At 36.7% G+C, this 27,770-nt stretch overlaps 1 protein-coding gene across 1 annotated transcript in view; it reads right to left on the reverse strand.

Moving 5' to 3' along the window:
* The window catches only part of LOC125235370 (transmembrane protease serine 9-like), a 39,723-nt gene that overhangs the window by 7,076 nt on the left and 4,877 nt on the right, over positions 1-27,770 (reverse strand). The window contains 10 exon segments of the mRNA XM_048141924.1: positions 705-819; positions 1,338-1,432; positions 11,529-11,642; positions 12,340-12,430; positions 12,754-12,914; positions 16,157-16,365; positions 21,820-21,841; positions 21,844-21,981; positions 23,404-23,439; positions 24,448-24,574. Of these exon segments, the coding sequence (XP_047997881.1) occupies positions 705-819; positions 1,338-1,432; positions 11,529-11,642; positions 12,340-12,430; positions 12,754-12,914; positions 16,157-16,365; positions 21,820-21,841; positions 21,844-21,981; positions 23,404-23,439; positions 24,448-24,574 (1,108 nt within the window).

A 27,770-nucleotide genomic window follows, 5' to 3' on the forward strand; every position in this document is an offset into this window, starting at 1 on the left:
ACACTCCGCCAAAGATGTACTTACTTACATGAGAGCACGAGGTAAAAGTTTACAAGTACATTACTTAGGGCCAGTTGCATCAACCACATTTGACATGCACATCTTCGTCACGCAGCAGACGACTATGGAATTTCCCATACAATAAAATTTAACGAACGCTTTAACGATGCCAGACGGTTTGATGCAACCGGCCCTTAGTCGAAAGTTGGCAACTTACAGTAAACACTTTTATTACTACTCAAAGAATAGAAAAATAAAAATAATAAAGCATATAATTCGCATAAAAAAGCGAAATATTTTTATTTTTTGATCTCTGAGTCGAAATGGAAATTTGTACTGTGCAATGTACAGAAGAAATGTGAAAGAAGAAAAACTTATATGTATAAATAAACTATTAAAAAAAGAATACTGAAAGTGCAGAATGGCTCCAGGTTGGTTGGCCTCCATGAGGGTTGGACGATTGATCCACCAAAGTAATACATACGTGAAAGTTTGACATCTGAGTTTCCAAATAAAGCTTGGATTTAAATAAGACAGGGAACTTACTTACTTACTGCAACTTACTGCAGGCGCAGATGGCTCTAGGCTGATTAGCCTCAAAGAGAAATGGGCGGTTGCTCTAACACTTCACCATAGAAATACTGCCATGAAAGCACGAGAAAAAAGTTTCAAATATTTACATTAGTTGAAAATGTACAACTTACTGCAAGTGCAGATGGCTCTAGGCTGGCTGGCCTCCATGAGGGGTGGTCGGTTACCCCAGACTCCGCCGAAGAAGTTCTTCGTGAAAACTCCTCGGCCATCGCGGGACACTTCATTCTGTTCTCAATGGTTGATTCAAATTAATGACAAGGTATTTAAGGTAAAGAAATAAATAAAGTAAATACTTAAGATATCACTGAACCTATTTAGCAAAAATCCAAAGCAAACTCTATGATGTATCATAATATTTTACGCTCAACTTTCTCGGAAAGTGTCACTACTTTTTTTTTTTGCTAATATACTCTGTCAAACAAGTCTGTCAGTAAATCATAACAAAGAAAACTATAGGTATCCTTTTCTATAGCACCCTAAAGAAAAGGATGCATATAGTTTATTTTGTTCTTATTTACTGACAGACTTGTTTGACAAAGTATACTTGCAGACCTGATATCAACCTGCAGCCTTAACGCAAACTTGGTATAGGTGCGTATGCGTAGTTGACACATTGTCAAAAACTAAAAAATATTCCCTATGTTACTCTGGTTTTGAAACGAACGAAAATTAAAATAAAAACAAAAAGGACCCAGAAACGAACAAAAACATGCATAAATTAACATAAATTCGAACATTCTCACCTCAGAATAAGTGAAAGCGGCAGCACAGACCAAAAGGAAAATATACTTCCACATGCTGGCACAAAACAAAAGAATCAAAAGAAAAAGAAAAATTCAAATTTGGAATAAAATATTCGCGCTCTGCGGGCGCCTGTGTTCTTGAACTTGGCGCTATCGCCCGCCGAGGGACACTGAGCGGAGCATCCGACGCGATTCGGGTACGGTGTAATCAGCCCCACTAATTTTTACGAGATAAATAAACAATCAGTATTATGTGTTATTTTATTTTTTATGAAGCCAATATTTCTTGTAACTATCTTGTAATGTACCTATTTTATTGCAGATACTTAGGCAGATTCTTAAATACTCAGGGAAAATTATTATGAAATGAAAATTATATTGACCTGAAAACTCGAAGCTTTTATTACTGTTCCTACGGCTACATACTAGGTAGTTTTTAAACAGCATTAACAAAAATTAAACAGACATACTCATTCAAAAGGCTGATTTATTAATTATCTGGAATTGAATCATTGTTAATCGGGAAAACCTTCTGCTAACTGTTCTTCCAATGAAAATATCGACGGTGGTTTTCTAACCATGGTTTTGCGCACTATTTTTGACTACACAAGCTTACGTCACAAATGGTTCAATACATCCTCAACGGTAGACACGACATGTGTGCGTCCTTTGGGCGACCGGTTACGATGGAAAGTGCCACTTTCCAACGCGCCACGCGTAATCTATGCAATTTCTGCATTTTTGTCACTCACGTGACCGAGAGTTGAGAGAATAGTAATTAGATCTTTAGTAATTACGTAACTGGATGCTATCTCGGGAAGCAGGTTTGTAAACCCTATGTAGCTAAAGAGGTGATAGCAGGCAACTTTAGTTTCAACCATACAGTAGTTTAAAGTACTTAGCGGTATTAAGCCCCAATTTCCCCGCTCAATAAATCTTTCATTTCCTTTGGATAGCGAGAGGTGACATCACACACGTTAAATTATTACTAGTTGTAAACCATAGCAGAAGAAAAAATAGAACAATTTCCATTATGGATCGGGACTAAAGAAAATGGAATATGGATGGAGAGGCCTAGCAAAGATGACAATCACACATCGACAAACGCCACAGGAAAACAAATGAAAGACTGGTGCTCCAAAAATATGTAATAGGTTAGGTAGGGTATGACAAATCCCAGGAAAAGTCACGTGAATACTTTGATTCGATCGACGCCCATAGAAACTCAAAATAAGAGCTGAGGATAATGGATGTAGTCTTACTACGACGCTGATTTTTTAGTTTCGACCATTCTTTTCTTACCCCTAACTAAGTATGTTAATTATTGGGGTCGCTTTAATACCTAACCGTGTGTTAAACAGATATGCCTCATATGAAAAAATACCTCCTGTGACATCATCGGAGCTTTATTACACAAAAAAGTGGCCGCGGCCCTCTTAGGCCCACTTGCACCAACCGTTTAACTCAGGGTTAGTGGGCTGTCATCTGTCAAATTCCATTTTCGTTGGTGCAAGTGACCGTTAACCATTCAATCAGTAATTAGTTTGTTAATAAAATCAGACTACGTTTTTAGGGTTCCGTAGTCAACTAGGAACCCTTATAGTTTCGCCATGTCTGTCTGTCCGTCCGTCCGTCCGTCTGTCCGCGGATAATTTCAGTAACCGTAAGCACTAGACATCTGAAATTTGGTACCAATATGTATATCAATCACGCCAACAAAGTGCAAAAATAAAAAACGGAAAAAAATGTTTTATTAGGGTCCCCCCCCCCCCTACATGTAAAGTGGGGGCTGATATTTTTTTTTCATTCCAACCCCAACGTGTGATATATTGTCGGATAGGTATTTAAAAATGAATAAGGATTTACTAAGATCATTTATTGATAATATTCATATTTTCGGAAATAATGCTCCTAAAGGAAAAAAAGTGCGCCCCCCCCCCCCCCTCTAACTTTTGAACAATATATTTAAAAAATATGAAAAAAATCACAAAAGTAGAACTTTATAAAGACTTTTTAGGAAAATTGATTTGAACTTGATAGGTTCAGTAGTTTTGGAGAAAAATACGGAAAACTACGGAACCCTACACTGAGCGTGGCCCGACACGCTCTTGGCCGGTTTTTACTTTTTTAGTGAATTACGGCGTCCAATTCCAACTTAAGGAAAAGTCTGCAGTCTGTATAATAAAAACACCATTTAATATAATTTGTTTATTTTATTTAAAACATTCATCTAAAGAACAAGCAATCTAATCACAAATAGCACCAACTTGCAAACAACAACGATTAAATTATAAAATAAACAATTAAGTTATAAACTATTAAACGTGCAAACACAACAATAACTTTCGTTGTACAAGGTACGCGCGCATCAACTTCAATAATAAATCATTTAATTTACATATATTTAATTCATTAAATTATGATCTCGGTTTCATTCAACCCCTTATTTGCCAAGAGTGGCACTGAAACTTGAGAAGTTTAATGTGCTCTGCCTACCCCTTTATGGGATGAGGCGTGATTGTGTGTGTGTGTGTGTGTGTGTGTGTGTGTGTTTGTGTGTACTGTGTGTGTGTGCGTGTGTGTAAATAATTATAATATTTACTTTCTGCTGTAAATTTGAAGTAATTGTAAATTAAAAACTCTTTGAGAGCTGTTTTTTATAGAATAGATAAAAAATTCTGTTATTACGTTATTAATTAAGTATGTTAATTAGTACAATAACAAAGACAGATTTTTCTTTCTATGTAAATTAATGATGACCTAAATAATATTTATAGGTATATTGGTATACCTTTGCCAGTGTAGACTTAAAATATGTACTAGGCTAAGTTAGTAAAAAATAAAGGTCATATACGACTAAGTAGTTAAAATAAATTTTACGTGATAGGGGATCACAGGTACAGCCTAAAGAGCTTTTTGTTCCTAAGTCTATAACATATTGCACAAACGTTCACTACTGGTCATGAGTAGATGTAGATGTATGTATGTATGTTAGATTACGATATTAAGTCACTGGACTAACCGAAATAAAATAACCAATAAAAAATTAATTTTCTCAAACATGCAATGAAATATTGTCTTTACGTTCCTTAAAAAGGGCTGGGAAGTATCGCTTTTTGGGCGCAACAACTCGAGAGGACTGTAAAGGGATTTCATATTATTTTTTAGGCCTAGGCCTGCAAAGTAACTTTTTTTTATAAAATATTGTCCTTTAGAGCATTTTTTTTTAATTTCATTGTATGTTTGAGAAAAGCACTATACATGCCTCAGCGTGAAAACGGATTCCCGGCCTCGTGTCCCTATCCGGCCTCGCTTGCGGAAATCCTCATTTTCCCGGCCTCTGATGTAATGTACTATTACTTAACTTACTTTGAAACCTAGGTATGTAAAAGTATGTAAAAGTATGTGCTTGAATAGTATTGTTTTATTTTGCGATTTCGCGATGAACAAAAAGGTGCTGTGCATGATTTGTTAGCTGTACGTCCAATACGCGGTTCGTCCAAATCGTGTTTCGTCCGTTCGCCTACTACGCAGTTCGTCCATCATGTGATGAGTCCATTTCGCGATTTGTCAATACAGAATTCGTCAATTAAGTGATTTGTCCGACCGCATTTCGCCGACTTCGCGATTCGTTAATACGCAAATCGTCAATTAAGCGATTTGTCCGACTGCATTTCGCCGACTTCGAGATTTGTTAATACGCAATTCGTCCATTTCGTGATTTATCATATCTGAGGTCCCTCCTCTTATTTCAACATCATCATCATCATATCAGCCCTTTATCGCCCACTGCTGAGCATAAGCCTCTCTTCTAGTACGCCACTTGTCCCGGTCCTGGGCTAATCTCATCGAGTTGTGACCCGCAGTTTTTCGGATGTCGTCGAGCCAACGGATGCCAGGCACTTCTTACATTTGTTAGCGGCCACCATTCCGTTAACATTTCAGTCCACCTGCTATCACTCTGCCTAGCAACATGTCCCGCCCATAGACTAAGGTAGACCGATATACTGAAAGAGACAAATATACCTACTCAATTCGATCTTCAATTAGTACCGTGTCGCCATTTTAGCTACGAAATGTACGAGCGAAGCGAGTGGTTCGAGAATAGAATCCTGAGCTTGGCGAGCTTTTCAACACACGAGAAGTAAAATACATTTGCATCCGTGTGTAACACAAAACTTTTCCCCTCACTATAGCGAGGAAAGTACAACGCAAAAAACGCATTTATCACGGCTTCCAGTAGTTCTACAGGTGGTAAATCATCTTAACCACTAGATTCACCCAGTTTTATCAATTTTAAAGCAGAAAATTTGACTATATTCAAGGTCAAATTACTTTTTCCACTAGTGGATAAAATATGTTTTTACCCGCTGGTATTAAAGGACAAAACACGTGTTTCCGAGCTAGTGAGGGGAAATAAGTGTGGAGCACTTATAGTTGTAAATATTTAAAAATACTTAAATATAAGTACCTACAGGTATATTGGAGGACAACAGCTCACACAGAACGAACCTAGCCCCAAACTAAGCATAGATTGTTACTATGGGGGCTGGCGACGTTATTTATATGTACCTCCTTTAAATGTAGCTACAAGCTTTAAATGTATCCTACAGCCTTCGCAATATGGTTACTAAGGTAGGTAGCTAGGTAGGGAAGTTGGAGCTTAAACACGACCCAATATTAAAAGAGGTAAAACAGCGGGCCAGCGCAGCGGGCCAACGTCCCGGTCCGCCGGCGCGCCTCGTAGTAGGGACGCTCCGGGCCTTCGGCCCTACGCCTACGCGGAGCTCGGCCTTCGGCCTTCGCTGGGTTTTGAAGCTCAACGTTGGCCCTCCGGCCCGCCGCTTCTCTTTCTAGACACTTTTATTACTGTTCTGCGTGGGAGCACTGTCTGTCCGGAGCTCGGCCTGCGGCCTTGCGTGCTTGGGAGCCTCTCAGAGACGCTCCGGGCCTTCGGCCTTACGCGGAGCTCGGCCTCCGGCCTTCGCTATTTAGTTATTTTGCCCTCCTCAATAGCGGTGGTCCACACAACGTTTCACGTTATTCATAGCAGCTGTGTCCCTGACGCAGCCTACCTTTTTTTTCATAAGTACATAATAATTCAGCACGCAATGTATTATGTCCACATCAATTAGTGTACCTACCTAAACGTCATTACGACACACTGTGGTACGAAATCCGGCTGTCGAAGACATAGGAATCGAAGTTGTTATTTTAATATATTTTTTATTGAAATGGATTTAGCTTATCATTTCTATGACAACCTATAAATTTTAGGCAATTTGACTTGAAAATTACAGTTTTATGATTTTTTTTTCGATAAAAATTTATGGAGTGGAAACAAAATCTCAAGAAAATCAACTCACTCACACACTCAACCGTTATAACCTCGCAGATGGGTATACTACGAATTATTTGTGATTTTCGCCGCGACTGAGGATTTTTTTTAAATCGTTGAAAGTTTCTATGGAAAAATCACAGAAACCAAAGTTGACATCTTAAGGTTTTTTCTTTAAATGGGTTTGGTTGACCATTTCTATGACAATTTATAAATTTCAGGTGATATGGCGTGAAAACTATCGTTTTGTGATTTTTTTTCGATAAAAATGTATGGAGCCAGAACAAAAACTCGAAATATTTTAAAAATCTCAAAACGTAGAGTTATATCGTCGCAAGTAGGTATACTACAATTATACTGTAATTATATGTGATTTTTTCGCATACCACAAGTTACCGCTACACTTGCGGCTTTTTTTAAATCGTTTACTGTTTCTATGAAAAAAAAACCAATGTTGACATTTTAAGGTTTTTTTCTTTATTGAAATGGGTTTTATTGACACATGAGAAAAAGGGTTTTGATGTCAATCCTCAGTCGCGGCGGAAAAACGTAGTATGCCAAAAAATCACAAATAATTCGTAGTATACCCATCTGCGAGGTTATAACGGTTGAGTGTGTGAGTGAGATGATTTTCTTGAGATTTTGTTTCCGCTCCATACATTTTTATCGAATTATTTTCAAGTTAAATTGCCTAAAATTTATAGGTTGTCATAGAAATGATAAGCTAAACCCATTTCAATCAAAAATATATTAAAATAACAACTTCGATTCCTATGTCTTCGAGAGCCGGATTTCGTTCCACAGTGCGACATGACGTTTATATCATGTCAAATTAAGTTGGACGGCGTACATTGCTGCTTGGCCAGATTTAAAAAATAATTACTCTAAATTTGTAACACTTTTTAACAAAATGATTATCCTATACGATTCGTATAATCAGATACTATAACGTCTATAACCGGATACATTAATCGCCCGTATGGAAACCACACGCTGTATAGGTTTTTATAGTTACAGAAATATAAGCCACCGCGCCGTAACACTTTTCGTTACACCAGATGCCGTAGCCGAATGGCAATTCTCCGACGCGAAACGAAAACGAAACGCCGCGAAAGGTAGTCTGTCTCGTTGCGCCAATACGCAAGAGCGATAGAGATAGATATCTACGAGCGTTTCGTTTCGTGAGCGTTTGTGCCAATCGGCTACGCACCCTGGTTTTCGGTCCGGCCACTCTACTACGCATTTTTAAAGACATTCACCGAATGTTTCACGTCAAAAAAACTTTCAATTAGGTATTAGTAGATTTGGTACTAACTTCCTGGTATCCCTAATGTATGACAGCGATGACGTCACTGAATAATGTTGACATTGTCAATAAGTGCGAGAGGGACACCAGCCCAAACAATGCCCTCTCAGGGGGACACACTTTTTGGTCTACTTAACTACTTATTCTGGGTTAATTATAATTCTGTGGTACCTACTTCGTTTGGACTAAATTCATGTTGGCCGAATTGATGTTAGGCGAAATACTTGTTGACGTAATACGCTTTGGCCGAAATGCTATTGGACGACATGCATGTTTGACCAAAAGCGTCTTGGACGAAATGCTAATTGAAATACCATTTGGACGAAATGCTATTGGACGACATGCATGTTTGACCAAATGCGTGTTGGACGAAATGCTTATTGAAAAATCATTTGGACGAACTGCGTATTGGACGAACAGCTAACAAATCAGAATTAGAATTGTTATTCATATATAAATAACATTTAAATTCTTGCCTACTAGTTTTATTTGGTTATTCGAGCACTATACGCTATAGAATTTCATAATAAAATTGTAGAGTACACGATTAGAGTATACATAATGGTTATATTTTGTTCCCATGTTTTATATATACATATATATGTGTATATATGTGTGTGTGTGTGTGTATTATATTGATGAGAGTTTAAAGAGTTTCAGAATTATAAATATGAGTATTTTATCTTTGTATTCTTATTAAACGAAATTTGTGGTAGGCAGTTCAGAATATTCATTAAATACCTATCTAGCTAACAATAAAGTAGAATGATGTCTTGACCGAATACCTTACTAGTACCTATACTACCGAGTAATAAATAAAAATAAATTATAAAAAACAAATATTAACAATATAAAAATATTATTTCAAATTATACATTAGAAAACAAGGTTTCAAAACAATATGTACACATAATCCAATGAACACTTAGGTAGTAGTTTCTCTTATTCCTATTGGTAATCTGCACCACCGGCCTTTTCATAAATTAATACGATTAATATTAAATTGTTAGTATTATACACTTTTTCATTAGTAACCTATGCAGTTAAAAATTAAATAAATTTTATTTTACCAATTCGACTAAGGAAGTTAAAAAAAATATTTTCAAATATGAACAGGCTACTAGACTCATATCGAATTTGGCACAATAAATGATTGTCTTCTGTAGTATTTGACATAAAAAACCCATATTTTATGGATTTTGGGTATTAAAAGTATAGACTACGTATTTTCGATTAAAAATGTGTGTAATATTTTATTTATTTTGGCCACCGAAAACGCTGTCAGCGATGTTGTGACGCCATAGAATACAAACCTAACTTCATGTCGAAACAATCACTGACATTTATGCTTTTTACTTAAAAAATATCAGAAAATGTTGTTTTCGAGTTGAATGACGTCATGCACAGATAATTCTATGGATTAACATGGCTGATGTTGTTTTCGCCTGATTACGTAATTATACTTTAAAAATATTTTTTTGCGGTTTTTAAGTCATACTAAAATATGTTCATATTTTTTTCGGTTATTTGGACAGTAATTAATCATATAAGACAGACTTTAAAAATAGAGTCAAGTAGCCTATTTAATAATATTACAGCACAAAATAACGGTCACAATTAATAGACGAGTAATTATTAGTTTATAACAATAATAATCCGGCAGCTTGGGCCCTGCCCCGCTGCTGGCGGCACCCTAGGTTAGGTTTTTTTATAATATGTTTATATATTTTGTATTGTTTTGTATGTGGTTTTTTATTTTACTTTTATAATCATATTATAAAAAAACCTAGCCTAAAAATTAAAATGAATAAAGAGAATAATGGTGGTGATAATGATGATGATAAATTGATGACGTAGCTGATTAAGAGGATCTACATAAGATTTTTTTATGCACATATATTTATTCTGTGTTAGATTAAGTTTAGTAGTTTAAGTTCTTTTTATTTTTTATACAGATGAACTGATGTTATGAATAAATAGATGATCTGATGTTATGAATAAGTATATGAGTGTGACGTCCGCGGCGTATGCCGTGCACAATTAAACTGCACTGCAGAATAAAATATGTTAGTGATTTCTAACACATATACCTATAGTAGTTACATGATGCTTTAAATTAACTGAACAATGTTGCAATATTGAAAACAAGCGAATGAAAATGTAATGATGCGGTTTGATTTTCAGAATATTTTAAGTACCTTAAATCAATACATGCTGATCACAGAACTATATTTAGATAGAAGAAACAAGTTCATCTATTTGTATAGGGGCCGAGCGTGTCAAATTTTGTACTGAAGTTGTTTCTTGCCTGTAATTTTAAATATGTCTCAGGCTCTTGATTGTTCATAATTTTTGTGTTGTTGCAATTGAATATCACGTAACGAGGCATTTTTTATGTTTTGATTGACTTCAACTTACAAAAATTGACGCCCGAAAGCTGCAAGCTGCGATTAAAGGCGGACAACTCAGTGGATTTCACTGAGTTCATTTGACACGCTAAGTAGATACATTTGCTTGATCTATGGTATATATGACATCTGTGATGCTGATAATATTTACAAACATTATTCTACACTCATTACATTGACAGTCTAATAAAGAAATATTTACAAAAGACTTAAAACTCTTCTATAAAACTACCTATTGAGTATTAATTACATAACAAAACAAACAGTATTTAAACAGAACAAAACAAGTTCCTTAATACATTATTTCCACTAATTTAGATGGGAAGTTGGTCACTTGAAATATTCGGTCTTTTCATTTAATAATTATTTCGATTTATTTTTCATTACGTATATGTAATGAAGATTATATGTACAGACGGCAGGTTGTTTTCGCTATTCGATTTCTTGCTTATTCCTTATTCTAACCATATTTGGACCCGACCTTTGTCATGGCGTCCTCGAGTATGTCGTTGTTAATTTAATTCAACCCTTTAGGTCATATTAAAGCTTCAATAAAACTATATAGATCTACCATTACCGAGGTGGAAGCTAAGATGTTGCTACGGTCAGCTACGTAGGTAGTTACTTAAGGTTTTGCTTAATGAGATTTAACTTTATTTAGCTAAGGCGCTTAATTTTTATTACATGAATTTCATGGAAAAGTACACAATCATAACGGGTCAGCACTGATTGACTAGCATGTTATCATTTCACGGCTTGCAAAGTAACATTTATAAACTAAGTAGCTTTCGCTCGCGTTAAGTTTGAAAATTGCGGAATGCTCCATACAAATTTCCACCCCCTATTTTAGGGAAGTGGAGGGTTTAAGAGAGACAAAAAGTACCATTTCTCACTCTCCGTCCCTTCAACTATCTCCACTTAAAAATCACGTCAATTCGTCGCTCCGTTTTGCCGTGAAGGACGGACAAACAAACAAACACACACACTTTCCCATTTATTATATTAAGTATGGAAGTATGTAAGCCTGAGTTTATTCATCAGTTAAGAAGCCTCAAAACTCGGCTATTATTTACCATCGACAATAAATCACCGCTTCAGCCAGCCGCCTGAGAAAAATGGTAGATCCATAAATCAGTTGCCGCAGAGACAGGAGTCCCGGAGGTTGGCTCGCAGCCATGGCAGGAATCGCGTCACTCTCGTGTAGACTCCGGGGTACCCCGGCCGGCCGCAACCAACGCCCCATGACACTATACCTGGAAAGTAACACCACAGGTTTAATTAGTAGATCATTGATGAATTATAGTGGGTTATTTACTTTTATGTCAACTTTATGGCACATAAATCACATTGCCTGTGTGGTGACGGGTTAAGAATTTCACCATCCCCTTTCTTCCCGTGGGTGTCGTAGAAGGCGACTATGGGATATGGGTTAAATTGTGGCGTAGGCGAGAGGCTGGCAACCTGTCACTGCAATGTCACAGTTTCGTTTTTCTTTCAACCCCTTATTTGCCAAGAGTAGCACTGAAGCTTTTTATTAGTTTCGTGTGTTCTGCCTACCCCTTTATGGGATACAGGCGTGATTGTATGTATGTATGTATGTATGTAAATCACATAATATATATAAAAGTATAAAATGGACTTAACGCCTAAAAGTGTTGGTGGTTGGCTTGGTGTATCTACATGTCAACCACGTAAAATATATACAGAATATGAATAGATAAAAATGCTTAGAACAAAGTCTTTTTCTTCAAAAATTAGACTAATTAGGAACTTAACATAATACTTAATCAAAAGTATTCAGCCGTACCTGTTAAAACGGGAGAGTTAGAAGGTCCCATTTTCTGGATTGAAATTATATCTAAAGTTTGCTTGATAAAATCGTGAAAACATATACATATGGCAACATCACAACATTCACAACAGATCTAATAAAATGCTTCTGTTACTTACCAACTATCTGAAATTTGTCTCCTTTTTGTAAAAGCAGAGGACCACCGCTATCGCCCTGACATGAATCGGTAGACGCTCGACCAGCGCACAGCTGAAAAATAGAAATAACGATATTATTCAACCCCTGGAAGCGTATTATTAAAAATTGTACCTATTGGATTTGCGTTTATGAATTGCGAATTATGCATAGTATTCTCCCTTCTTAACCTCAGATCTGGATCTGGGTATGTATTTAAACTGAGTCCAAAAGAGAGGTAAAGGAGTGCCTATGCACAGTGGTGTATAAACCTGCACAGCAGATTTGTTGCACGGCAATGTGTGAGCGACAGGATGGGCACTTTGTACCACGGCCACCAGTTGCCGTCCGTCTAACGTGCGACTCCAGCCCAAAACGATTTCGTGAGCTAAACTTACCATGTTGTTAGTGATCCTAGATGCTCGGTACTTCATCCCGCGACACTGCGTAAGTGACAGGATGGGCACGCGAACCTCCTGCACGACGGCTGGTAGCTGACCTCCTTCTGACGTGCGACCCCAGCCAACGACGATGCCTTCTTTACCGGAGGGATCTATACCTGAAAACAACGGTTAATTTTTATATTTTCACTGATTTAACAATGCAGGAGCTTAAAGGAAAAATCTGTACAGAAAAATCATATTTTGGTGCCAAAAGTTATATCGTAAGAAATACCTAATTTTCACAGCTACTCATCAAGTAATGTTAATTGCTAGCTGATGGCTGACTGATGGGTTTGATGATCTTGGAGAAGGTGACCGGCTTGCGAAGCTTGAGCAGCGCTATGTCGTTGTTGTACGAGTCCACATCGAAGCTGTGGTGGCGAACGATGGAACAATCCGTCAAGGTAATATTTGGCTTTAAAGTAAGTATACTACTTAGTTCACTAATGTCTTGCGGAAACTTTTTTCGCATTTATTTGATTCATATAGCTAATAGTTCTTGGCAAAAGTCACGTTTGGCGGAAACACCTTACGCATAATATGCTTTGGCATAAATCATTTCGCAGATTTTTATAATACCGAATGGTCAATATACTAAGCTTAATGAGCATAATAGTCTTCTAGTCGAATAGTACTTTCGCAGGTATTTTTTGTGCATAATATTTAGGCAGCATAGTTGTCCTTCTCCTTATAATTTGGTTTTTGATAGCAAGTCCAACGTATTAGGGATGCAAGATACCTAACACTCCTCCTCGCTTCGCTCGTTATCGTACCTGACGGTGTCTCTGGGACGGTATTTGCTTTTTGATAGCGTGTCAGAATCTTGCTTTTTATATGCTACATGATTATTATGGTACATAAAATTATGCTAAATCAAATTCGACCAAAGTAATGGTCTGCAGAACAATATCCTGCCAAGTGTGTCGTATGCGTGGTAGTAATAATGCTAACTACTTTTTCTGCAAAATTAACATTTGACCAAAAGCACACCTCGGACACTGGCGATCAAATCTATGAAAGAGGCGCCCAGCTACATTGTTAAACTCGATGCAGACAGATGGACTCCCCATATAACCATAATCGGTCGCCGTTCCTACGCAAATCCTCCTATTTTGTGTACACACAGGTCTACGGGTCTCAATGCTTAGTCGCAGTACGGTCGACGTTTAGTCGCGGCGACCCAAATGGGGACGATTGGTAACAGGCACAAATGGTCACAGAAGTGACAGAAGTGTGCACTACGCGTGCACACATTGTTACCGTTTGGCGACTACTTTCCCAAAATCATTCGTTCATTTCATTCTTTTTAAATGGCGACTGTCAGAGACGTCAAAGTAAAAAGAAATAAAATCATTTGACATTAAAATGTAATGGCGTAAGAATTTGTTAAAGATAAATATTGTTTGCATTTGTAATATAATGTGGGCTAATTACCATGGCCAATTAAATTGCTCGAGTGATTTCATAAATTAAGTCTAAATTTATCAACGCGCCATCAATTTACCTCTTTTTTTTTTTCCTTTAATATAAAAATGTTTAGAATCGTTAGCAGACGTTTCTGCTTAATAAAAATTAATTTACCTCAGTTTAACCAGTAATAATATTATTGACTACTCGGTGTTTGCGTGTTATGTATATTGATTGGTGAAGTTTTAGTGCTCCGGTGCATATACTATACTGAAATAATAAAAATAATGCCTAGAAAACCAATAAAGTTGTTAAAATATGGATTAAGACGGTAATATTCCATGTAAAAAACAGTCGCCAAACGGTCACGAAACGGTCGACAAACGGTCGCAAAATGGTCGCAGCGTACACGCGTGACCGAAAGCAGTGAATATTTATTATATTTTCAAAATGGCTTGTATTAATTTTTTCCAGGTATCCTCAAACTTTATAAACAATTAAATATGCCGTCGTACTCAGTTGCCCTCACTAAAGAAGATTAAAAAAAATTGTAACGTGCATACCGAGCTGCTAGGTTGTAAAGGATCGGGGATCATATTATTATGGTCTTCTATAGAGCAACTAGTATTTTGCGGCATTTCACAATTGACACTTGTTGAAGTAGTCGTCATTAATATTACTATCAACATTAATTTCAGCGATCTGTACTTCTTTTGTCAAGATTTTTGTATAGATAAGTGTCTACAAATTTGTAATGTTAAAGAGACATAAATAAAACGTAGTAGAGTAAATAATGTGTTTTTTTTGTAACCCAAACAAAATACTTGTAGATACGAGTGCGGAAAAGAGGAAAATCGATACGAGTAGCGATAAATTAATACACGAACGAAGGGAGTGTTTTAAATCGACACGAGTTGTGAATGTCCTTTTCGCACGTGTATCGTACGACGATTTTCAGTACCTAAATCTAAGCTAAGAGTTTCGACCAGACAAGAAAAGAATCATTGCTTGATTTGCTCGCACTACTGCGTTAAAAAAAGCAGCATCTGTACTGAAAAAAACTATCATTGCGCAACAGAAATTCTATTAATATCACAGTAAATACTCTATTTCATTTGATTCCTACTTTTATTGTGTAAAGCAACACTACACTTCATTTTTATCAATAAAAATTAAAAATTATATATTTAATACATTAAGTAACTATAAAGTGCTTATCTATTTGTATTATCATTCTGCACTTTTCTTAACTTTCCCACATTTCTATAAAATGTCGAAGAGTGCTTAAATGGTCGTCGTCGTTTATTATTATTTAATTCGCTCATATTTAAATGATTCAAAGCAACCAGTCCACAACTTCACAAGACAGTTTGAGAAACCTTCGTATTTCAGATTGTCATTTGCGGATACAGTGGTTTAGGAGCAGTTCGGTAATCAGACCTACACATGTGTGTACAAATTCTGTCAATGTCACTGTCAGAACGGTTTCTGACAGTGACATTGACAGCCACAAATTCGTCCACATGTTGTTACCGTTATGTGTGCAAACGTCGACTAATAAAGTGTCGTTAAAAGTCATTCTGACAGTGACATTGACAGCCACAAATTCGTACACATTTTGTTACCGTAACGAGTGCACACGACGACTACATTTTGTTATTGTATCAATACGGTCGCATTGTTTGCACGACGTTACCACGCGTTATGTCACATTTGACAGTTAGTTACTGATTTGAAGATTTTGCGACTGAAATGGTTGTATGGGTCGATGATCTTGGAGAACGTGACCGGCTTGCGGCTTGAGCAGCGCTATAATGTAGCGTCGCCATCGCAGCTTCGATGCGGACTCGTACAACAACGATAATATCTACGATGCGATGCGATGGCGGACGGCGGTGACGGCACAATCCGTCAGATCGATATTTGGCTTTAAAATAAGAATACAACTTACTAGCTGGAGGCAGACAGATGGGCTTGATGATCTTGGAGAAGGTGACCGGCTTGCGGAGCTTGAGCAGCGCTATGTCGTTGTTGTACGAGTCTGCGTCGAAGCTGCGATGGCGGACGATGGAGGTGACGGCACGCATGATGGCGGCGCTCTCAGACGTGATCGTCTGGTCGTGGTCGCCGAGGATCACGCGGATTTTGGAACGTTTCAGTCTGAAATAGCGAACGCAAAAAATTAATTAGACAAAGTCGAACTTTTGATCACGGTCTATAATAAAAATATATAAATAAAAATATTGTCTTCGAGTCGATAGTTACTCATGAAATAGAACTCTGGAAACGGGAACCCCTTACCATGAATGTTGTAAAAGGTTCAAAAGATAGTCTGCTGTTTTGATAGTTTGACTTCATAATTAAATAATAAGTAGCTTACCTAGATATTTATTAATAAGATTAAATTTTTGTCTTAAACTCAATCAATAGAAGTAAGTACCTACTTCGAAAACACGGAACAGTGTTTCCCACAAAAAAAAACTATTTTGTAAACTACATATAAAACTTAAATACACCAAATCAGTAACGCAGATAGCAGATATTGTAAAGTTTTAAAATTAATCATAATCACAACTTGGATACAACCTAATACGCGGAAGAATAATTCCAAAGATTGACAGTAACGACAAGTACATCAAGTCTAAATCAGCTATCAGCTATGATATAATGACGAAGTCGTAAATATAGGACATGCCGGTTGTTAGTATTACGATTTATCATCATGACAACACCTTAATAACGAACAGAGTGTTGTGTCTCACAGCTATACGTTACTATTTGAATATTAATGTAGCTGACAGCTTAAACGTGTGATACTCGCTTAATATCTTTGATTACGGTGGCATCGTTGATTGGGTTTCCACTGTTATTATGATGATATGTATATGCATAGTATGGATTTTCTGCTTTTTAACCGCCGCCCAAATCTCAAGCAAGGCGAATTCATCTGTATTTTTTTTTAATGTTACACGATATCTCCGTCGATACCGGACCGATTTTGAAATTTTATTTTTTGATTGATTGTATATGCATACATTCATAACCCAATTCTGATGATGGGATCCTGGAGAAATCGAGGGAACTCCTAAAATCTGAAAGGCTACGGTGATTTTTGTGTTCTTATAAGAACAGCATGGATTTACGTACGGAACAAGATACAAGATACATTTATTGATAAAAGTCAATGTTTTACACGTCAAAAAAGTTTACAATTAATTTTTATAAATTCAAGGTTACATACCTACATATTTAGACAAATAAATAGTGGTACAGCGTAGTCTAAGTTAACATTAATGTCAATTATTATGATATATTAGAAAAATACAATTATTGAATTTATTTCATGAGATAAAGTGAGTAGGTACCTAACGATTAGTGCACAGTTCAACAAATTCGTCGATGCTGTAGCAAGCTAAGTCGGTTAACATTGATTTAAGACTTCGGTCAAACTTTTTGTCGCTTTTTTTTTGTTTTATATTGTCAGGCAGCAAGTTATATAATTTCACGCCTATAATCGCCAGTGACTTTCGGGCCCTTGCGAGCCTGCAACGCGGGGGAATTAAGCCGATTAAGCGGTTATTTCTACGGGCCTGCGAGTGGGTAGCGTATTGATTCAGATTGGTCCTAACATACTTACATGCGGTTAATATGTAAACACTCGGAAGAGTAAGTATCTTGAGTTTTGTAAATAAACTTTTTGCGGGATGATCATACGACTTCCTGCTAATGATGCGGACAGCGCGTTTCTGCAATTTATGAACAGTGACATTGGGTGCAGTGGAACTGTTGATGATGGTCAGAACGGAACTCCTCAAATCTGAACGGCACACTTATAGTGACTTTGGTATTTTTATAAGAACAGCATGCACTTACGTCCAGAACGTAGTTTAACCTTCGTGCCTTGAAACCCTCGCAACGCTCAAGATTCCACTTTTTGAACCACTCGCTTCGCTCGCGGTTCCATATTGGAATCTTTCGCTTGCTCGGGTATCAATATTGGCACGTGCGGTTAAACAACAACTTTGCCCCCTTGTAAAACAAATAAATAATTAATACGCAAGTAAGTTTTTATTTTTCAGTTAAATTGCAGTACATCTCATTCATTTCTCGTTTGTTTCTTTTTATTTACTTAATGAATCTCTTAATATACAGGGTGGGGCCTGTAACAAAAGCAAAAAATTTAACTGTAGGCTGTACTCCTTAAACTGACCAACATTTCTTCCGCGACTTTTAAAAATTATGAAGTCATTAATTTTATAATTTTTCATACAAAATAAATATTAGCTTCAATGGACGCCACTATTGTTGTTATTGACGTTGTCAGTCACACTTTAGACTTAACAGAATTCGCAGTACATTACCTCTTAGGAAAAACTTTCAAAGGTGATAAATAACAAAATACAAGTTATTTTTAAAAGTCGCTGAAGAAATGTTGGTCAGTGTAAGGAGTACAGCCTACAGTTTAATTTTTTGCTTTTGTTACGGGCCCCACCCGGTAGTTGGTATACAGGATTATGTGTTTCTTGGAGACCCTGTAATAGGTATATTAACATTACGCACGGGCAAGTTATAAACATATGAATTAATGTCGATATAAAAATGTGGGTTTTATACATCCAATAAAAGGGCGGCATCATAACATCTGAGTAGTTCCCATAGGTACGGATTTCCTCCCTCCTTTACCGGAATTAAACTTCTTACTTCCTAAAAAACAACATGAATGTTTAATTGCAGTTAAAATCATTTGCATAGACAGAATTCGCTATAGCAACGCGATGTTTCATGTGCGCGCGTGTTTCGTGTGCGTGTCGCGCTAATATGCAAGAGTGATAGAGATAGATATTTAGCTACGAAACAGATATTATCGTGAGAATTTGTACCTACACTTGGCTACATACCCTGTACAGAACATTTTTTTTACGATTCACCTAAAATTACACTACTATTACTATAATGTCCAAATAATGAAAATAAAATAGCTTAAGTATCTATAAGTAGGAGAGAAAGGATGTACTTATAAAAGACATAAACGCGCTACTACACTGAGAGAAATTTGCATTGTGAATTTAACAAGTTCGACTTGTTGCGGTTTATCCGTTTGAATCAGCCAAACGTATGTTTAAAACAATATGTGTCAGGTTGTTTTTATAAAATCGACTTGTTGATTCAAATATATTGCCGATTCAAATGACAAGTAGCTTGTTGTTTGAACCAAAGATACTGTGTTGTTTATGGTCATTAATATGCTCACTTTATAAATGTCTAGTTGACGTAACCCTGACCTTAGTCTAGTTAGACCTCATCTTTATCATTATCAGCATTGAACCAGCACCAGCATTTTTGCACAATACCTATTTTATATTGTTTTATAATATACATAGGATAATAGGAGTCAAACGAGGAGGTCGGCTGACGGTAAGCGATTGCCGCTAATGGACACCCAAAAAGGTTTTGAGGTGCGTTGCCGATGTAAATTTATTTGATGAACTCATGTAATTATTTCATGGGTACATGTAACGCAATTATAGCAATGCATAAGCAACGCAATTACAATACTCTATATGAGACCAATTAAGTTATAAATAAATAAATAAATATTACATGACATTCTTACACAGATTGACTGAGGCCCACGGTAAGCTCAAGAAGGCTTGTGTTGTGGGTACTCAGACAACGATATATATAATATATAAATACTTATATACATAGAAAACATCCATGACTCAGGAACAAATATCTGTGCTCATCACACAAATAAATGCCCTTACCGGGATTTGAACCCGGGATCGCGGCCATTCAACCATTACTGCCCATTACAGTCGAAAACTATTTTTCTGTTTTTAAATCGACAACGATATATTTAATTACACGATAGTACGAATAAATCGACATTTCGACACGCCGAACTGGTAAATTAATCTTAAAATGTGTAAAAACTATTTTGTCATAAGATTCAGTATGTAATAATAAATCATACCTAACGAACCAACACGCAAACGTATCGCATGATTATGCACATCGATAATATACATGCATAGTTAGTTGGTATGGATGCATGATTTGTATGATTTTCATTTCACACCTGTTGTTGCTAATACCTTCAAATTAAAGTCCCATTTTAGTTGCGATGAGTGCATTTGATAAGTGCATACTCTAAACCGGTAATACTGGTAATACATGTATATTTATTTGATGTAAAATGCAGATGGGTCACGAGTTTGCAAAATTGGTCAATAAATTCACTTATAAAATGTTTTGGATACTTAAACAAATAAATATAAAAATATATACCTATTTACGAGTGTGTTCAAAGAAAGAATCGTGTCACATAGGATATCGATAAATGTAATCAATGATTTTACTACATACTAATTAGATACTAATATAGATTTTGATGGCATTACGTTACGCCCTTCGAACGGGGTTCCTAAGATTGACATTTGTTCACATTTACGAGGACTTAATCCAGAATACGACTAGGTAGCCACTAGTAGTAATACGAGTAGTATTATTGCCAGTTTGCCACTTAGTCGATAATATGTTAAATTCCATTAACCACCTAATCATTAAAACCTTCATTAACTACTTACCAAGATTATTCTAACCGCCTAGATCTTCTTAATAAACAATAATAAGGAAATCCCGAGCCGGCGAGCGAGTATCATTATCGCTCTCACTCGGCCTGAGAACCTAATAGCTATAGTCTGTCGTGATCACTTCCTAAAACAGATAACTTTTACTTAATTAACTACAACTAACACTTTTAGTTTCAACTTTTTAAGTGACTTAACATTATAATTTCCTAAGAAATTAATAGTATTTACTACCTATTCAAATTATTAATAATTATTCGTAATTCTTGCGTGGTACGGACGTGTGATGAGGAGGGATACAAATAATATGACGAGAAATGTATTACGTTACGAGCGAATCGAATTCCCGAATGTAGAAGGAACTAACAAAAACGAAAAACCTAGAATGCGAACAAAAGGTGATTAAAATGATAGATAGCTGTCAAAGCAATAAGAGGTGTTATTCGAAAGTGTCATAATAATCGGAGTTATAATTAACTATAATGTTCCTAGTATTCTTGATTAGATTAGTTATTAAGGTGCACTAGGGTAATTCCGAAAGTCGTCTAATTTCGAAAGTCGCACAAAAGTCACCATTATTTCCATCATATCAAGATTCCCCTTTCGGAATTACCAGAGCATTTTTGTCATACGGAATTACCCTAATGCACCTTATACGCTTTTGATTACCTAAGAATGTGTTATCATTACAATATTTTTCCATATTATTTATGACGACGATATATGTTTCAACAAGATTCTAACAAAAATGTCGGTGTAACTGATTTCATAAATATCTCGTGACATCACTGACAGCCGGCGTATCATGCTTCCAATTTTATCACTTATCCGCGTGGATAAAGCATCCGTCACGCTTTGGCAAGGATGTCGGTTTTGTCTTATCCACGTGGATAAGTGATTTACATGATAGAGACCTAGCAATTTTTGCAGATTTACAGAGACCTATAATAAACATTTTACAATTCACACACCTACTTAACAATACATTTAATAAAAATACGAATTCGTCCATCTGACTTACTTCCTCACGCAATGCGCTGCGTGAGCACATACTCCTTGGTAAGCAGCGACGCCCCGCAATGGAACTGTCCATCGTAGACAATCCTGGCCATCCACGGATAGCGATTAGCTCCGGCCGGCATGCCGCCTACGATGCGGTTCTCCTGGTTAGTTCCGCCGCACTCTGTGAAAGCGAAAGCAGTTTGTTGAACCTTCTACATTGTAGATATCTAGATGGAGCCCTTGACAAACTGGCTCAGCCGCTTTGGCACCGGGAAATTGCTTTATACGGTGGCGGTTGTAGATATGAGCTTAAGGAAGTGGTTGCGTGTGAACTCTGTACTTAATGTATCGTAATTTAGTTTTGTATGTTTGTTCGTCTATTTATACAGTTCAAAAATTAAGCAATTCGAGATCGACAACCCTTATTATTTGCCAAATGCGTACCTACATTTATATAAATTGAAAGAAATTATAAATAGTAACTGCATTTTTTTAAACCGAATATGGTAATAGTGGTAACTCTTTATTGTAAAAAAAAATAATGAAATTAATTAGCGTTAAGGTTTCTTAAGGTATGCTTCTTATGACGGAATGGGTGATGACATCCATTACTGACATGGCAAAATTCTTCAGTTATTGGTTACCTTCTGATGTGGATTGTAGGTAATTCCTAATTTATTTTATGCACCAAGTGTGCCTACTTAATACAAAACGATACCTGTGCGATCGTTTTCCTGTCATTTAACCGTTAGCAGTTGCACGGTGCGACCACCATCCATGCTTCACTTTCTCCGATGGCTGCAGTTCAATGCACATGGGGTCGTTCTATTCTTGTTAATGATTGTTTACATTTTTCTTGCACTCTTCATGACATTGCTGTGACAAGACATTGCTTTCGAACTATCTCAAGCGACATGTCTACCTGGTTATTAGTTTTTATTAGTCCATAGCTTCATTTGCTATCATACACAACGATTACCTCTATTGTTATTCAAATTATAAACATTAAGGAATACATTCATAGTCATCCAAGAGTTATACATATACGTTAGGTAGTACATACATATGGGGGTTGTTAGTTTTCTACAAACTTATAAATAAAAAGTTTTTCATTATAAGAACAGGCACTACTTACATTAGGGTTTTTCTAAATATATTGAACTTGATAAAAAATACATAATTTAAACAGCAAAAGGACTTAATGGCGTGAACTTAATTTTGTTAATCTACATTTAATCAGTAACGTCACATCAAATTCGAAACTTCAGGCCAATAAGTAATCAATACAGTATCTGTCCTTTCGCATCCTTGATGTATATAAAAATCAAAATACAAGTTATTTTTAAAAGTCGCCGAACAAATGTTGATCAGTATAAGAATAGCCTACAGTTCGATTCTTCGCCTTTTAGCTTAGTTTATAAATCATAGGTATATGTATATTATATAATAATACAAATAAGTAGAATTTACAAATTAACCATATGAAGTGCATAGGTGCAGGTAGGTGCTAAATACTTCGGATAGTTAGGTACTAAGGTGCTAGTTCTATGTTGGTAGATACATATGTGCATTAGGGGAACGAGTGGTATACGACACAACTTACCTATCTTTCTAGGAAGGGGATTTGCTCTGCCGCACTCTAAAAAGTGAATTTCAAATGCACAATTAGAACTGCACTGGAAGCACTAAAACTTGTGAATAGATTTGGACCATGCAAACCATGAAAATCGTGACCGCAAGATTTTTTTCAAGAACATAATTAAGTATGTAGGAACCTGTGGATGTTGAGTAAGTTGAAAATATACCTTCAGACCTAAATAAATACTTCTTGTAACATAAACATAACTTCATAAGGAAATAAATACTTCTTGTAACATAAACATAACTTCATAAGGAGTTACAAATATGTGTCAAAGAATACGATATTAAACCAAGTATAATGTGCGAAAAATACCTAAAATACCTACAAGTTGAGAGTGGTGCTAGTATTTCAAGCAATTTCTAAATAATAATAAAAATCTAAACATTTCTCAGTAAACTTTGACAAAAGGAAAAGTGTCTAATAGATGGTCAACCAAATCTTGGCACTTAAAAAAGGCTGCAGAAAAATGTAGGGCATCGACGACTAACCGGCCACTTGTCTTCATAAAACCCGTACCTTGACTTGACGTTTGGTGGAATCATCGACGACCATACCACGAAATAACACTTAAAAATGGATTAAAGTTTAAGTCCCATAGAAAATTTGAATTTTGCGCAATTTTTTAAACAAGTGCCAACATTTGATTAATTATAATTAAGAGTATCTCATTTTGAGCCAAAATACTGAACTACAAACAAGTCACTGGTCTACGAAACCCGACAAGAATGTTTGTAGCAGGGGGACAATTTTTGAATCTCGGCCATTCGATTTCGTGAAATTCGGTCAATAATATCTCCACTACTAGCGATTTAAATTCTACTAACAGAATCGAAAACGAGTGGTCATTACCACTAGTTTTAAAATTACTAGCCGTCATTTTTCAAAAATAGCATTACGTCGTTTTCCACAGACTTTCGAACAGCGAATTCGTGAGTTCGAAATTCAAAAATCGATCCCAGGTACGAATACAGCAAAAGTGTGAAGGTTGGTGGAGAGAATACTTGCCACATGAGCAGTTCTTGACCTGCGAGTCATCGTCCTCCTCCTCCACGCTCTGCTCCTCGAGCAGCGGCACCTCCAGCCCGAAGATGGCGTCGAAGAGAAACCGCTGGCTTCTGTTACCTGATGACACCTGGAAATTTAAACGGAGAACTCGTACTTCATACAGGGGAGTATTCAACTGCTAATAATTGGAGCATTACACGAGCTGTCCCGTACAAACGCTTTGATATTTCGTATGTTGCAATGTCTTTTTAACCCCCGACGCAAAAACGACGGTTTGACGTGTCTGTCTGTCTGTCCGTCCGTCTGTATGTCTGTCTGTCTGTTTGTCTGTCTGTGTGTGTGTCTGTCTATGGCATCGTAGCTCCCGAACGGATGAACCGATTTAGATTTAGTTTTTTTTGTCTAAAAGGTCTACTATGTCGCAGTCGGGGGTTTTTTCAAAATTTTAATTTTTGTCAGCAATTACAGCACGCGGTCATGTTTCTGTGCATAATTCTGCACTTAAAAGCAAATCTTCTTATACCAGCCAATTTGCAAAAATTCGCGTTTGTACTAATTGATAAAAGTAGGTGAATCTAGTAATAAAGATGATTTACCACCTGTGGAACTACTGGAAGCAGTGATAAACGCATTTTTAGCGTTGTAGTTTCCTCGCTACAGTGAGGGGAAAAGTTTTGTGTTACACACGGGTGCAAATATATTTTACTTTAAAAAACTCGTAAATTCAGGATTCTATTCTCGAACCACTCGCTTCGCTCGTGGTTCAACTATAGAATCCTTTACTTGCTCGTTTTTCAATTCCACACTCGGCGTTAAAATACAAGTTACAACTTTGCCCCCTTGTATAACAAATAACTATTAATATTCTCTGCGTGTCAAATTTTTCAACAGATATTTTTAGATTCCAAAATTGTCATAGGGATTGAAATTATTAGGCCTAAGTCTGCAGTACACAGATCCACGAGTTACCTAAAAGTAGTTTTGGCAGTCAGACACACGATTATCGTTTACATAACTATATCTCAAATTGTCGTGACCCATCACGCGACATCAGAGAGGCTATAAAACCCAAAACACAGATAACTTGCCGAGATAGACTCCGAACGGAAATGCACTTACATAAGCATTGTTTAATGTTTATTTAAAGTTCACAGCGGCTTCGCTTTCGCAGAGCGCACGTGCATTACCGCACTTGCGCAATGGCAAAATAATTGGCCAGTAATGTCAATGTTGCTTTCACAATCTCGAAAAACCATGTTCCGGTGATCTGATATGCCATTACTTTTTCGTTTTGCCTAGTTTTTGTTACACTTTCATTCTCATTTCGTCTAGCAGGCAGAGAATTGTGGTATGATTCAACTGGAGAAGTAGTTTGTATAATTATAAGTATTGTACTCAGCTAGAATTTGAAGCCGATATGATGCAAAAACCGTTTAATTTTTATCATGATCTGAATGAAGCTCATAGTTTACCTATGAATTGATTTGATATGAATGCGTTTCGACCCTTGTTTTGCATTCCAATAACAATTTAGACACATAAGTATCACGTACGACGTATTAGTAGTTTTTCCTGCACCTCCATTGGCTATAACATTATCTCTTATAGATCCCAGTATCTTCTGCTAGATTTCCCTCTCGTTCCTAAGAGGTCTCAGCAAGTAGAAATCATTGTCTTCGTGCGGAGTATCATTATTACTTACGAGTAGGCAATTGTAGAGTCGAATCTTCCTCTGTCTATACTGATCAATTTGGGCACTAGATTTTAGTGATGCATTGCCAAGCATTTTAGGTCATTTTAGATTCTAACATCTTATCTTCTTCTCTTCAGTTGTAATCAATTACTTAGATAATTACTGTGCAACCAAATAACCTAAAACGTATACATTTGTTTCATGTAGCACGCTTGTGGTGCCTAAAAGAATCAATCAATATACATAATTGGCCAGTTAGCACTTCGCTGGCTCGGTACGGCCAAGCCGAAATGACAATCGTGGACGCTCGACGCCAAATCGAAACGCAGTCCGAGTAGTCTGACTCTATCGCACCAATACGGAAGAGCAATAGAGATAGCTAATGCTAGCTACGATAATGACGTTATCGTAAAAGTTTGTGCATTTGGCTACGTACCCTGAAAAGAGTGAAAAATGTCACGTCCCTGTAGGCATTGCAGCAGCTGGAACGACGAAAACGAAGTCCTAAAAGACAATCCGCCTTCGGACTACCTAGCGGCGCAAAATTGGGTGGCATTCTCTAATGTCAGAGGCCAATATAATTTTTAGGTTACTAAGCAAGTGAAGTACAGATCACAACTTTTTTCAGGTTCACATATTATCTTAGCATGAACTCTAGAGCCTAATGATAAATGCTATATTATCATACAGTGTAATTTTAACAGATCTTCCTTATAACAGCCGCAATCCTCTGTTTACAATAATAATATGAGCAGCAAAGCAGCACACATTCGCTTTCCCCGATATGTTCTGACGTAACGCCGATGACGAAACGACACGTCTTTCCATTGCGTAACCCGTTATGGCACAAATAATGAGGCTAAGGTTGAAACTCTATCGAGAATAAACTGTTACGCGTGACACTAAACAACTTGTAAACAATAATATTTTAGTTATATGCATCCGAGCTTTACTTTTGTTGCTAGACAGGCACTCGTAGTATTTACATAGTGCGCCCCCTACTTTACCTTACTTTTGTGCGATTTACTTATTGATAACATATTGTGTTGAGATTTCAATAGACTAAATAGACGGACCCAAGTTGTAAGGATTGAAAAAACGATTAATCGCTTAGGTATGCTTCGCTCGGCTCGTCTGGGCGGGGGCACTACCGTGACCCCAGATTTCCATTGGATCTTCCTTGGGCTACATACCACTTTAAGACGAAGTGGTATCTAGTAACGTGGGAAAGAATTTTTTCTTAATAGGTAATTTTTAAAATATCTCCGTACTTATTCTTGTATTTTTAGATATTTTCAGAATGTTCGAAATGCACAAGTCATATGTACAAGCGTACTTACCTATTTATATAAAATAATCACAGAATACTTTTTCAGAAACACACTGAAAAGACAAGTACCTATTGGTACCTAAGTAAGTTAAAGTTGAATAAGTAAGGCAAATAAGATAATTGAGTAGGTACCTACAAAATTAAGTAACACAAATTTATTTCATGCCTTTCGATCTTACGTCCTGAATATTACATGTTTTTCATAATTTGTAAAAAAACGGTCAATGTCTACCCCCAAGGCTGCCTGAAAGGTCAGCAAACAATTCATTCTGGACGGTTCGAAGATCGCTCTTCTGAATT

This window comes from Leguminivora glycinivorella, chromosome 2, assembly GCF_023078275.1.
Source record: "Leguminivora glycinivorella isolate SPB_JAAS2020 chromosome 2, LegGlyc_1.1, whole genome shotgun sequence".
Classification (NCBI taxonomy): Eukaryota; Metazoa; Arthropoda; class Insecta; order Lepidoptera; family Tortricidae; genus Leguminivora; species Leguminivora glycinivorella.